Source organism: Neolamprologus multifasciatus, chromosome 7, assembly GCF_963576455.1.
Source record: "Neolamprologus multifasciatus chromosome 7, fNeoMul1.2, whole genome shotgun sequence".
In the NCBI taxonomy this organism is placed as follows: Eukaryota; Metazoa; Chordata; class Actinopteri; order Cichliformes; family Cichlidae; genus Neolamprologus; species Neolamprologus multifasciatus.
The window spans coordinates 65051567-65068460 of NC_140445.1; the positions used below are offsets into that span (position 1 = coordinate 65051567).

The window sequence follows — 16894 nt, forward strand, 5'->3', positions numbered from 1 at the left end:
TAATTGGACTGGTACTCATGTTGTGCCATAGTGGAGCTTTCTATTACAAGTCTCATTCACCCAGTCACACATACATCCATGCAGGACTTTGCCTAAGAACTTTCTAACACAGGGGGCAACTCTGATTTCACCAACTTGCCCAAGGATACTTTGGATGTGGGCTCGATCGATGCACTGTCCTTCTAATTGTTAGGCAACCTGCCCTACCACCTGAGCCACAGCTGCCCAGATGTGAATTGTACTGAGCTGCTCTAGAATAAGAAGGAGCTGGGAACGAGCATGACAGGTCTACTTCAAGGACACCCGGCGTATGAAAAATCCTGAATGGGGGACATGCTGCTGTCATGAGCCAACATGAGACAAAAGAGTAAATGTGTGCATAATTCAGAGAGCGCTGTATCAGTTTCAGTGCATGGCTTCATCGCTATTCTGTGTGCAGTGGTAGTGTCTGTTGATGCACGCGTGTGTGAGTCCGTCTACGTTGTCACATACAGTACGCTCATTTCATTATTCAGATACCGGACAGGCCTCAGTGAGCAGCTCTGGCTTAATTATTCTGCGCTGCTACGGGTAGACAGATCACACCAACACTGCAGCGTCCCCCCAGAATATTGAAGAGGATAAGATGACAGCGAGTTTTATAGTTTCGAATTTTCACTTTTGCAACATCAGCATTTGTCTAAGATGTTCTCGCTCTTGTTTTTTGTTGTCATTCAATCCAGAGTGGAGTTATGTAAAAACAGTTAAAAGCAATTATTCATAAACATGCAATCAGTGTTGGGAAGGTTACTTTTAAATGTATTCCATTACAGAATACAGAATACATGCCCCAAAATGTATTCTGTAACGTATTCCGTTACGTTACTCAATGAGAGTAACGTATTCTGAATACTTTGGATTACTTAATATATTATCATGCTGTTTACAACTACATGAATGTACTATTGCTGTGATTTATTACTGTTACTGAAGGTCCGCGGCTCCGAACCGTAGTAAAGGGACCTCTGACTAATACGGTGGGTTCTGTGTCGGCTCGTAGCTGAAAACTAGCTTTACTTTGTTGTCTGGGTCAACTTTGCTAGCAGAGACAGAGAGAGGCGTTGAAAGGCTGCTCCAACAGAACTTATTGTTTCAGAGGAAAACACGAACACGGTGTACAGTCGAGTCTTAATAGCTTACTTACAACTGGGCTCGTCAGGCTCTCTTCTTGGCTGCAGTGGTTATTATTATATTTACATGCTTCCAGCTCCCGTTTCTGCTCGATGACAGCTCGTACTTTTCCTTTTTCTCCCTCCCTCGCTCACAGACACATAACGTGTATGGCAGTCCATTCTCCCTGCAGCACGGACTACACTGCCCATGATGCTACATTCTTTAGAGCTATACCTGTAGCATTCTGCCTATTAGCTTAGCACAACAACAACAGGCGCTCTCTCACCCAGGAAACACGCAGAGAGAGAGCGTCACCCTGTAACCATGGCAACCGTAACGCTGCCGCCTGGAACAACAGAACGTAGCTGTCAAACAAAACCCAAACAGTCCTGACCCGCCACAATATGAAACAGGGAAGTACCGCCGTGTAATTCATTTATTTCAACAAAGTAACTGTATTCTAAATACCACCTTTTTAAACGGTAACTGTAACGGAATACAGTTACTCATATTTTGTATTTTAAATACGTAACGGCGGTACATGTATTCCGTTACTCCCCAACACTGCATGCAATTATGTGTGCACAGACCCCGACTTGCAAAGGGCCAGCGTATAGCCTGGGTTTGGGGATCATCTGGACTTTATAATGGAATCTATCACCACTAATCTCCACACCTGAGCTGCAGCAATGGCAAAATGTTTATTAACCAAATATCTCCATTAAACACATTTAATGTTAGTTTCCAGGAAATAAAGGAAGTGGTAGTGATTATGCTTCATTCGAAGCAGTCACGATCACTCACATGATAACAGAGCTGCTTTAGGACTCTCTCTACAAAACTGTCATTTATGGCTATTTTGTACTAATCTGACTTGGATCTTCTGCTGCTAATAGCTACGCTTACAGCAGGCCAACACACGCTTGGTCACCAGTGTTGATTTCACTGGCCAGTAAAAAATAACAAAGACACTAACGAGGCTGAAATGTACTGACCCTTTTGTGAGTGAATAAAAATAAGATGAAAATATTCTGGAGAGACGAGATCCAATCAGAACTAATTAAGTTCTGCAGGAGACAGGAACTAGCGCTCCCTGTCTCACGACAACGTGATAAAATATCAATGCATGGGAGGAAGAGTGGAAATATGGGCACATTTCACATTCAATGTCAAGGAAAAACACAACAAACCTTTACTCTTTCCATGTTTGTCAGCTGATTCAACTTTAGAGCTGGTGTACTGGACTCTTACCATGTTTAGTTGACTAAAACTACACTGAAACTAAAAGAATTTCGATGCCTAAATCATGACTAAAACCCAAAGACTACGACTGAACCTAAATCAAAATGGTCACGATCAGCACTGTTGGCCACTCACCCTGTCCTCTTCCTCTCTGAGGTCTGGCATCGTGCTGATGCATAAACTGACAACAGTCACGGCGACCATGATCACCGACAGGCAGGCGAAGATCTTCCCAGGTAAGCCTGACTGTGGGTTTTCTACCATATCTCTTAGCCGGTTCATCACTTTTCTGTATTGCGTTTCCTCCACTGTCACCCGCTGCATGGCGTTTTTCTGCCTGCGCTCCTGCCGACGCCTCTCTTTCTCGTGCACTTCCTCGATGCGCGTGTACATCTTCCTCTTGCAGCAGCGCTCCATGTACGCCATCTCCACGCCCCAGTAGGTCAGCTCATCGTGCAGGGAGAGGATGCACATCTCTCGTAGCAGTCGGAGTTTCCCTGCAGCCAAGAAGTTGAGGATAACCCTAAAGGCGGACGGTGAGCGGTCGAAGAAGAACTCCTTGCGGGCTTCATCGTAGTCGTCACAGATGCTGGCGATGTCCTCGGGTGACCTGCAGCCACAGAGGCGGCCAAGTCGTGTGAGGGGAAATTGCTCCAGTGTGCTCCAGGGGAAGGTGTAGCGGTTTCCCCCGACATTGATCACTGCCAAGGCAGCATGGTCGATGGACAAGAGGTCCTCCGGCCGACGGATGAACTGAGCTCTTTGGTAGTACACACCCTACAGCATGAAGAATGAAGCGGTGATCATTATTATACAATTTGAGAACTTATTTAATATAAATCTTCCCTAACCGTTAAATTTACCAGCAATCGTGTTCATACCTTGATAGTCTCAGTCTCTGGGATCTCAGTGAATATGCGGTCGAGACTGCTGTCATCACTGACGGACAGATTGCTGAAGTCATGGTTGGCATTGCTGATGATGGGCATGGCAGCATTCACAGAGCACTGTGCTTCGATTGGAGAGTGGACAGCTCAGACCAGGTAGCAAAGACAGAGAGAGTCTGCAGACAGCGCCCTCTCAAACTTTTCAGTCTCAATAAACATCAGTTTTTCTGATTTACAGATGTGAAAAAGTTTCCCTGCTACCGTAGGAAAACAGAAGAAAGAAAAGGTGCAGTGCTGTTTTTCTTTTGTTGGTCCCCAACCAACAGAGCGTCATGAGGTAAGACTGAGTCTGTGTACCAGACTTCAACATCAAATCAGTGGGTAATCCTGCTCTGAAGCCAGTCTAGCAAAGGCAAGCCTGAATAAGAGGACTGATCACTGGCTGATAGCTGCAGAGAATGAGCTGCATGAGTTGCAGAGCTGGGGTGTTTGGGGAACTGAGGAAGATCCTCTGTGTCACCACAACAGGATTAGGGAGGGTCTAAACCCGTGGTGGCATCATGCAGGCAACTGAAAGAGAGACGGAGAGAGAACGGTTAGAAAGAAGCAAGGATGGACTGAGATTAAGGCATTTACGACAACAGAGCAAGAATAGGAAAGACTGAGAACAGACCCAAGACCGAGAAACCTAAAGGAGACTGCAGTGCTAGAAGCTCCTCCCTCCTCTTTCACTTCTTTTCAATGAGAAAGAAGACAGTCACATTTGCTGTACTGCTATAAATGGCCCGTTGCTGAATGCACAGGCGAGGAATCTTTCGCTCATGTTCACATTGAGAGAAAAACGATCTGTTAAAAGTGGTGATCGAAAAATGAAAGACTAAGAGAAGACAAGAACATTCAGGTATGATTCGCACTCAGAGTACGTTATTGGCCGTGCGCTTCAGTATCTGTTGCACAGGTCCAAAATGTTTGTCGTTGGCAAAACAACTTCCCTGAAACTTCCTGGCACTGTTAGCTGGTGAAGCTGCCCAGAATGGTGAGTTGTGTCGGAGCTTTAAAGAGTTCTAGTTAATACTCTGATTTCAACGTGAGCCCTCTTATTGTGTTATTTGACATTTAATGGAATTCAACAAACACTCAGATAATCCTCTGTAGTTTGTTTTTGTATCCTGTTACTAACAATACAGCTGCCTTATATTTGGCTGTCCTCCACTTTTCTCTTGGCAGCTTTTGGTGTGAATAAAATGCTACAGTGACATTTCTTCAAATGTCCCAACAGTTTAGATAATCCTGATTTAAATTTCACAGTTTTCTACCCAGGACCACCAACACTAACACTGCAGTATTGTCATTGTTCTGCTTAGTATTCATGTAAAGAACATACAGGCTTATTGAATGTGCGAATGACACTTGGACGAACTGGATCGTACCCAAGTGCTTCGGCGCTTCAGATGCAGGAGAATAAGATCCTGTTATTGAGGAACCAATAAATCAGTTCTGTCAAGGTGCTGGTATTTCATTTCCACCGCACAGGAAGAGGAGAGAATGATAAACTGTAATTATCTGTAGTCCTAATGGAAGTTCCCTCTTTTTTCCTACTGTAAAGTTAATTGAAGGAAGTGTTTACACTGTTACTATCAGCTAATTTTGGTGCAACAATAGATACAAATCCAATAGGTTAGATGGTCAGTCAGTTAAAATGAAATTCCTATTGTTGTGCATTTAATTTAGAATTCAATGAGTTTTATTGAACATTGTGACATTTAGGAATCCTCCAATTAATTAATTTAATCCTACAACTGTTTATAACTTGCATAGTTCACATTTCTGTATAGTTTTTTTTATTTCATATTTATATCTTGTACATAGCTTGTACTCACTACAGCCTGTACATACTTATAGTGATAGAATATTCATAACATACTTCATACCGTGTACATTATAACATACCATAATAGACCCATTTCTGATACTTACATATCTATATTATTGCTAATATATATTGTAATATATCTATATCACTAAAGCACTTCTGGATGGATGCAAACTGCATTTCGTTGCCTTGTGCATGTGCAATGACAATAAAGTTGAATTCTATTCTATTCTATTAACTTATGAAACCGACTAAAAGTTAAAGTTGTGTTAAAATGAGAATACGTACAATTCTGTTTTGTTTTTTAGATTCTTCACTCTGGGAGTTTTCTATTAAGTGGCTGTGCTGCATGCAGCATTCATTCAGGGAGCTTATGTTATATTCATAGTCAGTCAACAGTGACTGCGTTTGTGAGGAGCTGCTGGAGAGGCAGGGATGCTTTATGTTAGGAAAATCTCTCTCTGTGTCTCTCTCTCCCCAACTTGCAAAAGCACACACTGGGAAACATTTTTACGCCCTTATCTCGAATAGATCTCTAATTAAACTCGGTTAAATCTGTCGCGTAATTACGATCATATAACCAACTCTCGGTTGGAGGATTTTTGCAGAAAAGAAAATAATAATAATAATAATAATAATAATAATAATAATAATAATAATAATACGACCCCGAAAGTCAAATGTGGTTTGAAGGACATTTTAAAGACCATAATCTTACAATTGATTCAGAACAACTTCATATTTTGGATGCACTTAGTTCCAAATAAAACTCTCAAACACAAAGTGTGATCATTTGTCCTCCTCTTACAGTGTTGGCGAGATGAAAAGAGACTTGTATTTCATTACAACTTCAGACAAATGTAAAAACTACAAACAAAACCCTGCAGACGTCGATACAACTTATGAGCACACCTTACCGTCCTCAGCCCCGCGCTCATTTCAGACGGCCCGATCAATTTTGAGTAAAATCCCTCAATGTCGCCTCTCAATTCCTCCGATCATTCAGCGCCACGTCAGGGAGTCAGCGATCATCACCAGCCACCACATGTCACAATAACAGGGACGCCTTTCCGGCGTCATCCACTCCGATGGAAGGCGCGCAGACAGTCTGAACATACCGTTGATGGGAAGCGAGTAAAGGTTTGGAGCACTGAAAGTGTCCCGTTACAGCTCGCGGAGCGGTGCTGCAGGAGGAGGAGGAGGAGGAAGAGCACGGGAGGAGGGAGTCGGCGCTGTGGTGCGCAACAGAGACCGTGGATAGCTTACCCAAGTTCAAGTGTGCGTAAAGGTGACAGCAGGTACACAAGTGGCCGGGAAAAGGCGACTGTGTGCAAGTTCCAGAATACACAAAGGGGGCATTTCAGCAGAAAAGCGGGCATCGGGTGGCTTTTGTTGTCCGCTACCTTTTCCACAGTGTGTAATTCAAGGACACTGAGGAGATGCTATCCTCCATGTTTCCTACCCTGACCGCTTCACGCGCAACAGGGGGCGCGGTTCGCCCCGGAATTACCTTCACCAACACATCTGAACTCGAGCTCCAATTCAGACTCAAATTTTGCAGTCAGCTTGTGTTTTATGTGTAAATAAGACCAAACTAGTGGCTTTAAAGAAAACACAGCGAGACAGAATATTTCACGTTACCTGATTTATCAAAAAACACAAACATCTCTGTGCTGTTCTGATGATCTGAGCCTGTTTGCGCTGCAAATTGGACGGTCGAAGAAGAAAGGTGCTGTCAGAGTGAAACTGATTTTTTATAAATATTTTACTTGAACTAATCTTATAATTCAATAACTGATGGTCTCATTGCTTCCTATAGTTTACTGCTGTTTACTACTGGAAGATATGGGTTATGTAAAAAAGAAGAGTCGTTAGTAGTAATACACCTGCACTTTTTTTGCCCCCCCCCCCACCCCCCCACCCCACCCCCCTCACCCCCCTCACCCCCCACCCCACACCTCCCACCCCACACCTCCCAGACATTGAGGAAACAGGACCTCCAGACTAGGTGTCTTTTGTCTCTTCGAGAACTCTGGGAAGTAGCTTGGGGAGTGTGAACCTTAAGGTGTGAAGCAGTTGTGTACTGAGGCTAGACTAATTTTATAAACCTGACAATATCTCAGCTTGCTGCGATGCATGCAATTTATTTTGAAAACGGCACAAGTGGGAATTTCTTCCGAATGGGTAATGTCGGCATGTTCACAAGCGTTTTATTTAATTTAACTAGTTTTCTTTCCAGGGTTGATGCGATCATTTTATTTAAAATCGGGATTTCGCAATGTTGAACTAAGGCAAACCTGTCTAGACAAATGGTAGGGGGTGGGGTGTAGTAAGGTTGATGGTGGGAAACAGGACCTCCAGACTAGGTGTCTTTTGTCTCTTCGAGAACTCTGGGAAGTAGCTTGGGGAGTGTGAACCTTAAGGTGTGAAGCAGTTGTGTACTGAGGCTAGACTAATTTTATAAACCTGACAATATCTCAGCTTGCTGCGATACATGCAATTTATTTTGAAAACGGCACAAGTGGGAATTTCTTCCGAATGGGTAATGTCGGCATGTTCACAAGCGTTTTATTTAATTTAACTAGTTTTCTTTACAGGGTTGATGCGATCATTTTATTTAAAAATCGGGATTTCGCAATGTTGAACTAAGGCAAACCTGTCTAGACAAATGGTAGGGGGAGGGTGGGGTGTAGTAAGGTTGATGGTGGGAAACAGGACCTCCAGACTAGGTGTCTTTTGTCTCTTCGAGAACTCTGGGAAGTAGCATGGGAGTGTGAACTTAAGGTGTGAAGCAGTTGTGTACTGGCATTGTTCCTGGAGAAGGTATTTAACCGAGACCTATGCGAAGCTCAGGGTGAACTCAGCATTCGTCGCGACAACATCACTTTCTTTGAGACCATCAAAACTATCATCGTTCTTTATAACATGGACATCTTAAGCGGTAAGTAAAACAAAACCTATTATTGTATTTTTAAAAGTGTTATGTTAACATATTATAGGATATTCAAACTATCTTTTTCCTAAAACAAAAGCTTAATTTTCAGGAGTTCGGGAGAACGGCACAGCACCCTTTTCTTTAGAAACGGTGGATTTTAAAGATGGAACAACATCTCTAACAGGCACAAGGTGTGTACAGAATTACGCGATTTTTAATCGTATGTATGTTTTAAGCTTGCGATTGTTTTAAATTATATAATAACAGAGTTTTTCTTTGATTTGTTCCAGGGTTAACAAACTGAGCAGGAAAACATTCAGACACCGCGACCACAGAGCCCATCCTTACAAAAGGTATGTATACAACGGGGTGTATAATTGTGTATTTAAAAAACAGCAAATGGGTTTAAACAATTCCAAATGTTCTAAAACCGACCGTTTTACACATACAGAGCCACGCCAGAGAACCTTATGTGCGGAGAACCAGGGCCGTCAGGAATAACGCACACTACAAGGTATATATATAAATTAGATAAAAAGAGATAGAGAGGGAGACACGCTTATTCTGTTTGAAATGGGTGCTTGTATAAATGTTTTAACACATATCTATCTTCACAGACTGCAGCACAGTACCCCTCCACATAATGATCAGGACACCGTACTCCAGACGTTTTTGGAATGTTTAAGCAGTATCGACCTCCCAGAACAACAAAAACCTGGAGCTTTGTGCAACAGTGGAGAATCAGAAGCGATCTTCATCAGCGGTCCTGCAACACCCCCGAGTGAGTGCTTGCCTCGTGATTTCTCTGATGTTTTTGAATACAGTATATCAGATTTCGATCTTGTTCATATACCCACCCCACCAGAATGTGTCAGAAATAGCATTGATTCACACGTAGATTTTGAAGACGACGGTATAACAGACTCTCAAATATCAGCGGCGTATGATGCTTACATGAAGGTTTCAGACGCTCAACCTGTTGAACAGAGTCATATAGCTTCATTAGTTGATAAATTATGTTTGATTGAAGCTAGACTCAATCAATACCACCAAGAAGCACAGATACAAAACCAACAGTTTATCAAATTCATAAAAAAAGTGTGTAGTACATTAGACATCATCTGCAGCAAAATTTCAAGTCCCTGACTTTTAAAATCCAGACCATGGACCCTCCAAATAAATTATTTAAACATAATAACGGAACCTCCAGTCCTGTTAGATGTTTTGACTTAGAGGCTTTTATGCAGTGGGCTGAAGAAACAGATAACAAATTAGACAATATTATAGCTAGACTTAATAGTGTGCCTGCATCAGCCTCATCTGATACACATCCTCGTCAGACTGTTCCTACGCCTGCTATTGCTGATGGGTCTATTGTTGTTGTTAATAATAGTGGTAGTACATCAGGTGATGCTCGGACCACTGTTGTTACTGATGCTAACCGTATTGCTGCTGCTGCTGCTGTTATTGAGTCTGTTACCGCTTCTACTAGTACTACAGACGCACATGCGTGTCCGGGCACCGCTGCAACACCACACACCCCCTCAGTCATTGTAAATTTCTCACAAAGTGATACTATCGTGATTGAGCCCGTTGTGCAATCTGGATCTGGCAGGCGCTCCCAGCCACACATTAGAGAGATACCTAATTTTAATGCTCGCGAATTGCGTGAGCGCCTTGATTTTAGGGGTATAAGTCTTGATCATCCAGAACAAGTACCTGCGCGAGTGCGCGAGTGCTTAGCCAATGTGGTAGACCGAGCTGTGGCTGGATCTCAACAGGGCAGCGTTCTAAACGTAGTCCTGCGTGGCCCCTCGCTGGCTTCAGATGTTCAGGCTGTTTTAAACGCTGATGATCGGTATGATCCGGAGCTGTTTCTCGATCGAATTGCACAAGTTATGCAGAGTAATGATGAATCTATCGGTGATGATGAATTAGAGTTTATTGTCACGGTAGCTCAGAACAGTAGTGGTGGGGCTCGCTTAAGACTGGCACAAATCCCTTATGATGAGATTCTCTCAAAGAAAGGCAGACATTTATACACACCAAACAACACACACAACAATTTGTGCTTCTCCCTATGTATAGCACATTCATTAAACTCATCAGCCTCTGAGCTAGAAAAACTCGCTACAGCTAAACGGATGCATGCTGAAGTAGGTCTATGCGACACACAGCAAGTATCATTCACCGATGTCAGTAAATTTGAGAAGCACTTCAACATTAAGATTGTAATCTATTACCACACAGAAGGGCGTAAACGCCTGGAATGTTTTTTCACACATGAAGAGCCAAACACAAACACGTTGATGATGTATCTCCATAATCAACATTACCACATGATTTTAAACCCAACCGCTTTTCTTGGTGCATCCTATGTGTGTAATTTCTGTTACAGTACATATAATTCACCATTACATCATTCCTGTAAACATAGATGTAACACATGTTATACACTCTGTCAACACCACAGGGGTCCCACAGTGAAATGCAGCGACTGTAACCGCATCTGCAAATCACAACACTGTTACCAGCAACACAAATTACCAGAATTAAAACACAACATGATCCCCTGTGATAATATGAAACATTGCATGCACTGTGGCACCACATATAAAGAATCCAAGAAATCGCCACACAGATGTACCCAGCCTAGATGCGAGCACTGCCGCGAGCCTAAATTAACCGGAGACTCCGACCATCAGTGTTTCATACAGCCTGTTGAAAAACAGAAGCCTACCGATAAATACATTTTATATGATTTCGAGACTAGGTACCACAACGGTAAACACGAGGCTAACTTTGTGTGTGCGTCTGATCTGAAGGGCAATAAGTTCACATTTAACACATTAAAGTGTGTGGAGGCGTTTGTGCAACATTACAGACGCCCAAGGTTTCGTGGGTACACTTTCATAGCACATAATGCATCTGGCTTTGACAACTACATACTCCTCGAGTACTTTGTCAGACAGTGCATAACACCTAGTGTCATAATGAGCGGCAGCCGTGTGATTTTGATGTATGACAGGGACTATGACCAGCGATGGATTGATTCGTTCAGCTTTTTGCCCATGGGCCTTGCCAAAATACCCTCTGCTTTAGGTTTTCAAGACCTGCAGAAGGGCCATTTCCCACACAGGTTTAATACGAGGGATAATGAGCATTATGTGGGCCCGTACCCAGACCCCTCCTTCTACGGCTATGAGTACATGTCTGAAAGCGATAAGGTGCGATTCATGGAATGGTACCAGGTTGCCTCACAGAATCCCTTTGATTTTCAGGCTGAACTCAGGCGTTACTGTGTTAACGATGTTGATGTCCTGCGTAAAGCATGCAGCATTTATCGTGACACGTTACTGGGTTGTACACAAGTTGATCCATTCATGTATACCACCTTGGCTGCATTTAGTATGGGTGTGTATAAAACGCTGTTTCTGCCTAGAGACACGCTCGCTCTCACGTATGACGGGGCATACGTTGAGCAGAATAAGACGTTTTCTAACGTCTCTATCGAATGGCTTCAATACGTGTCCCACACCACCAACAAAGTGGTAAAACATGCTCTCAGAGGAGGCGAACAGAGGGTTGGACCGTATTTTGTGGACGGTTTTGACCCCACAAGTAATACAGCTTATGAATTTGCAGGATGTTTTCACCACGGCTGTGTTAAATGTTACCCCGAGAGCGAAGTTAATCCTGTCAGCAAAGCATCCTATGGACTGCTGCATCGCATGTTTTGTGACAAAGTTGATGCACTGAGATCACAACACAGTGTGAACGTAATAGTGATGTGGGAATGTGAATGGGCTGGCTTGAAGCAGACAGACCCTGCAGTTGTGGCTTTCATGCACACATACAGAAAGCCAGAACGCATGAATCCCCGAGACGCTCTTTTTGGAGGTCGCACAAATGCTATAAAGCTGTACCACAAGACTGGTTGTGATGAAAAAATATTTTACTACGACTTCACCAGTCTCTATCCCACAGTACAGTCTAAAAAAGACTATCCTGTAGGACACCCTCAAGTCATTTACACCAACTTTGACAAGCTAGAAAATTATTTCGGCTTTGTTAAATGCACAGTGCTCCCCCCTAAGGGTCTTTTTCACCCCGTCCTTCCCTACAGGTGCCACGGAAAACTGATGTTTCCACTCTGCAGCATGTGTGCTGAAGACCAAAACCAGCATACTGCATGTGGGCACAGGGACAGTGACAGCTGTTGAGAAGGGATACAGGGTTCTTGCTATTGATGAGGTGTGGCATTTCCCCAATAAGACCGACACATTGTTTAAAGACTATGTGAAAGCCTTCCTAAAACTCAAACAGGAGGCCTCGGGGTATCCTGAACACGTCAAGACACCTGACGAACAGAAGAAGTACATAGACGAGTATTATGAGAAGGAGGGAATAATGCTAGACCCATCCAAGATTTGTGTAAATAAAGCTGTTCGTAACTGTAACAAGCTGTTGCTAAACTCGTTATGGGGTCGTTTCAGCATGAGGTCAAATATGGCATCATCTGAGCTCATTACAGACCCTTCCAGATTTAGCCAGCTAATGTTTAGCGACCAGTACGACGTGCGTCAGTTTTGTTTCATCTCTGACGACGTCGCAATGGTGCAGTGGCGGCATGCTGATGGTAGAGCTTCCCGTGTGAAGGACGTTAATGTTTTTGTCGGGGCCATGACCACTGCACACGCCAGACTCATGCTGTATGATTTGCTAGACAACTTGCAGCAGCGCGTGCTGTATTGTGACACGGACAGTGTCATTTTCACGGCACGCCCTGGCGAGTGGATGCCTCCTCTAGGTCCGTTTCTGGGGGATCTCACAAGCGAATTAGACTGTGGAGAGGGTGGTGTGGAGGATTACATAGCGGAATTTGTTTCCGGTGGGCCAAAATGCTACGCGTATCACACATCGTTGGGCAAGACCCAGGTCAAATGTAAAGGCGTGACACTGAACGCACTAAACTCAAAAGTTGTCACCCATGAATCCTTGAAAGGTTTAGTCCACAAGTTTGTAACCAATCAGACATCAGACGCACACCTAGTTGCCGTGTCTGATAGCATCAGACGCGATAAAAAGAAGCTTCATTTGAAGAACAAAACCATTGTGAAAAAAGTTAAAGTTGTTTACAATAAGCGCCGTGTGCTCCCAGACTATACAACCGTACCTTATGGATTTTAAATTAGAACAGGGGTTTGACGCCCGGTTGCAGCACCCGTTCAGTATGGTGGTCAGCGGTCCCAGTAACTGCGGCAAGACTTTTTTTGTTAAAAGCATAATTGAAAATTCTTCCCGGATTATATCATGCAGCATTGACAATATTGTATATATATACTCATGCTGGCAGCCATTATATGACCAGCTTCTTAAGATAAGAGACATAAACTTTGTTAACGGTATACCCGAATCTCTTGCTGATGACACCCTTCTTCCTGCAGAAAAGAACAATTTGTTAATTATAGACGATGTAATGAACGATGCAGCTAACAATTTAGAAGTTCAAAATGTGTTCACAAAGTATGTGCATCATAGGAATTTGAGTTGTATATATCTAGTTCAGAATTTGTTTATTCAAGGAAAATCCAGTAGAACCATTTCCTTGAACACTAACTATCTAATATTGTTTAAAAATCCGAGAGATAAATATCAGGTTATGCTTTTAGGTAGGCAAATGTTTCCGGGTAATACTAAATATTTTATAGAAGCGTTTAATGATGCCACATCCACAACATACGGGTATCTTTTAATAGACTATAAAGCTAAGACCCCGGACTATTTAAGACTCAGAACAAATTTACTATCAGAGCGTCCGGTTGTTTACATTCCAAAACAAAAATCAGCAAAGAGGTGAAAGGATGTCATCACGCATGCGGAGGAATCTGTCTCTGTTGGAGATGATATACAGGGCTCCTCCTACTCTACGCAGAGTTATTATTAGTAATTCAAACTTAGATTTTATCAATGCGCTGTGTGAGATAGCCTTTAATGTATTGCATGGTAACATACCACTGACCAATCAGCAGTACAAACAGCTGAAAAAGAAAAAATCAATAATCAGACTGATTGCAGACAAAAAAATAAAAACTTTGAAAAAGAGAAAGACAATCAACCAATCTGGAGGGTTTTTACTGCCGCTATTAGGGGCTGCAATCCCTTTCATAACCAGTCTGATAGCAAACAGGTGAAAATGGAACATGTGCAAAAGATGTTTTTGGTACCCCAACACCAGTTGGACTTAATAAAGCAACAGCAGCAGCAGCAGCAGCAGCAAACAGACAGCATCAGACAACAGTCTCAGAACGAGTTGGACAAGGAGATGTTACAAGTGTTACAAGATTCTGACATAGATGTGTATGAGAAGGCTAAAAAATACAGCGATATTCTCCAAAGATACCTTACCCTTGTGAGACAAGGTGCCCGTGAAAAGAATGTATTGTCTTTATCATTACCTGAACAATTTAACAGGGATGTGCAACCCCAGTCGACGGACACATCGCCTGTTCATGGTGATGCAGGGGTGAGGGATCTTGTTGCGGAGAATGTTTTAACATACATACCTAAAAGGTGTAGGAGGAATGCAGAACTTATTCTATCAGCGGTGAGCCGTTCGCCACACTTGATCTCTTACAACGACAAAGGCGAAATTGTTGTTGATAAACACACCATCCCTGGTTCACACATTTATGATCTAATTAAAGGCGTCACAACCACACACGCACCCTCTGAGGGTTTGAGACCTATCGGCTGGACAGAGTTTTTAAAAGCTGTCTCAGATTTAAACGTACCGTTATCAGCCATATCTAACACAGGCATACGTAAGACCGTCGCCATGTATAAAACCGATCACACACTGTCTGAAGACCCTGGTTTTTTAAAACACACACCAAAAAAGATCACCCCTGGTGGACCGCTGCGACATAGTACACTAAAAAAAATAAAGAATAAAAAAAACAAATTAAAGGGGGGTCCTGTAGAGTGGTTGGATTTTTGAATTCAGGTTTTTTCTTATTGCACCTGAAATTGTTTTTCTGCTAAAAATATTTGCTGTTTGGTGTTTTTTTCTACTGTAATGTTTTTTTTTCACTTATTGCTGCTAAATTGTTTTGTTTTGTTTTATTTTATTACTGTTAAATATATTATGTCTTTATTATTGTTAAATATATGATTTTCTTTTTTATTACGGCTTAATGTTTGATTTCTTTTATTTATGTTTAAACAATGTATGTTGTAAATCTATATATTTATATACGAGATTTGATAATAAATACCATTGACTCGATTATCATGCTCTCATGTTGTTTTTATTATTCTCATTAGTACATGTCAGTATCCGCATTGCACACACACGTAATCACTGCATACAGCAACAGGTTGTATGTTGTTGACAAATCGACACACCATAGCATCATTACAAATTAAATCAGACCCATACATGTTAAGCACACGCTCATAAGATACACCATTTTGCACATGATATAAAAAAAATACACAATGTTGACCGCATGTGATGGAGAAGTCGTTCTGCACTTGTTTTCCTGAATATAAAACAGTGGAACAGTTTTTTAGAAGAAACATCTTTATTGCTGGGGGAAAACTGTCTAACGAGTGACCAAAACTATCAAAAAAATAACCGCGTCTGTCTCTCGAAATATAAACAGCAAGCCAATGTTCCCCGGGCATCGTAGAAGGGTGGGTGTTTACAATACTCATAGCAGGGAGTCTTTGAAGCCGTTCAGTGGTTAGCTGATCATAGGCTAACACGCCTAGGAAATGTGTGTTTTTATTGATAATGCTGCCGATCACGGCTGATAGTTCTATAGTGTTCATGACCGTTTTTGTCTCAATAGTAGTCCAAGAGCACCTGTCTCATGTTAGATATTTCAATGACTGAATCAAATACCGAATAACACAAGAGGTTCACTGTACGGGGTAGTGGATTTCTGAAACGGGTTTCCAATCTCACGTTCCCAGTTTTAATTAACGACACATTCCCTGAATGTCCTTCGTCAGCTTCCAGATTGAAACAGAATAAAGTGTAGCCGTTACCAAAGTCCGCACGCGTAATAGCTAAAGATCTATCCTTTAAATGTCTTCCTGTGGTTTGTATCAGCTGGTAAAATTCTCTGGTATAGTGTTTTCTCTGGAAATTGGGCTGGAATGGTTTAGCAGGATAAGCCTGACTATCAGCATATAAAGACATAAATTCTATATCGCAGTTTTCAAAATGAAATGGATTACGCTGGTAGGAGCCAGTGTATGCTTCATTGTCTATAAATGCAATGATCACAAATTTAGGTATCCTACCCATAAATAAATTGTCATTTGTTGATATTCTAGCCCCTGCAGGTATGGAGAAGGTCTTTAAAGACACTCTGTCTACCGTGTATTTTGCGTTTGCATGGTGCAATGCCTTGCTGTGTGCAAGTCTGACGGTCGGTGATACACTAACTTTCTTGACAAAGAGACTGGCTGAGACAATTTTAACTCTGTATGCATTGGCATCCGCTGTCATGAGAGCAAATTCGTCTTTAGAGCGCACAAATTTCAGTGACAGGTCGATTCCATTAAGTAACAGTTTTTCTTGAAAAAACAGGTCTGCATGTACTGGTGCAATCAATTCAACAATACTGCTATTTGCTGTGTAGCCACCTCTGGTCACCAGGCCCTGGTTCTCTCCTTCTATAGATGTGTCATTCATGTGTGATGATGTATCCTTACAGAATAACCCGGTGCTGAACTGTGTGTCTAAAGTGTCCTTATTATAATTGATAAGACATTCTATCACACCTCTGTATG

General features: G+C 42.3%; 3 protein-coding genes across 4 annotated transcripts in view; 1 reads left to right on the top strand and 2 right to left on the bottom strand.

The window, feature by feature from the left end:
- Window positions 1-6980, bottom strand: part of kcng4a (potassium voltage-gated channel, subfamily G, member 4a) — a 42227-nt gene extending 35247 nt beyond the window's left edge. The window contains exons 1-3 of one of the 2 annotated variants that reach the window (XM_085165494.1): window positions 6072-6980; window positions 3276-3851; window positions 2530-3171 (exon numbers count right to left, since the gene is read on the bottom strand). In XM_085165494.1, the coding sequence (XP_085021620.1) occupies window positions 2530-3171; window positions 3276-3383 (750 nt within the window). In that variant the 5' untranslated portion in view covers window positions 3384-3851; window positions 6072-6980. Of the gene's footprint in view, window positions 1-2529; window positions 3172-3275; window positions 3852-6066 lie in introns of both variants that reach the window. The other variant, XM_085165495.1, reaches the window with a different exon arrangement.
- LOC146515914 (solute carrier family 66 member 2) overlaps window positions 1-16894 on the bottom strand; it is a 159232-nt gene that overhangs the window by 13505 nt on the left and 128833 nt on the right. The gene's annotated exons all lie outside the window — the stretch shown is intronic.
- LOC146515915 (uncharacterized) lies at window positions 8472-12312 on the top strand. The gene is made up of 2 exons (XM_085167962.1): window positions 8472-8603; window positions 8707-12312. The coding sequence occupies exon 2, from the start codon at window positions 9253-9255 to the stop codon at window positions 12310-12312; it is 3060 nt and encodes a 1019-aa protein (XP_085024088.1). The 5' UTR covers window positions 8472-8603; window positions 8707-9252.

Coding starts and splice junctions, on each gene's coding strand:
- LOC146515915 (XM_085167962.1), top strand. CDS start 9,253: ATGGACCCTCCAAATAAATTATTTAAACATAATAACGGAACCTCCAGT.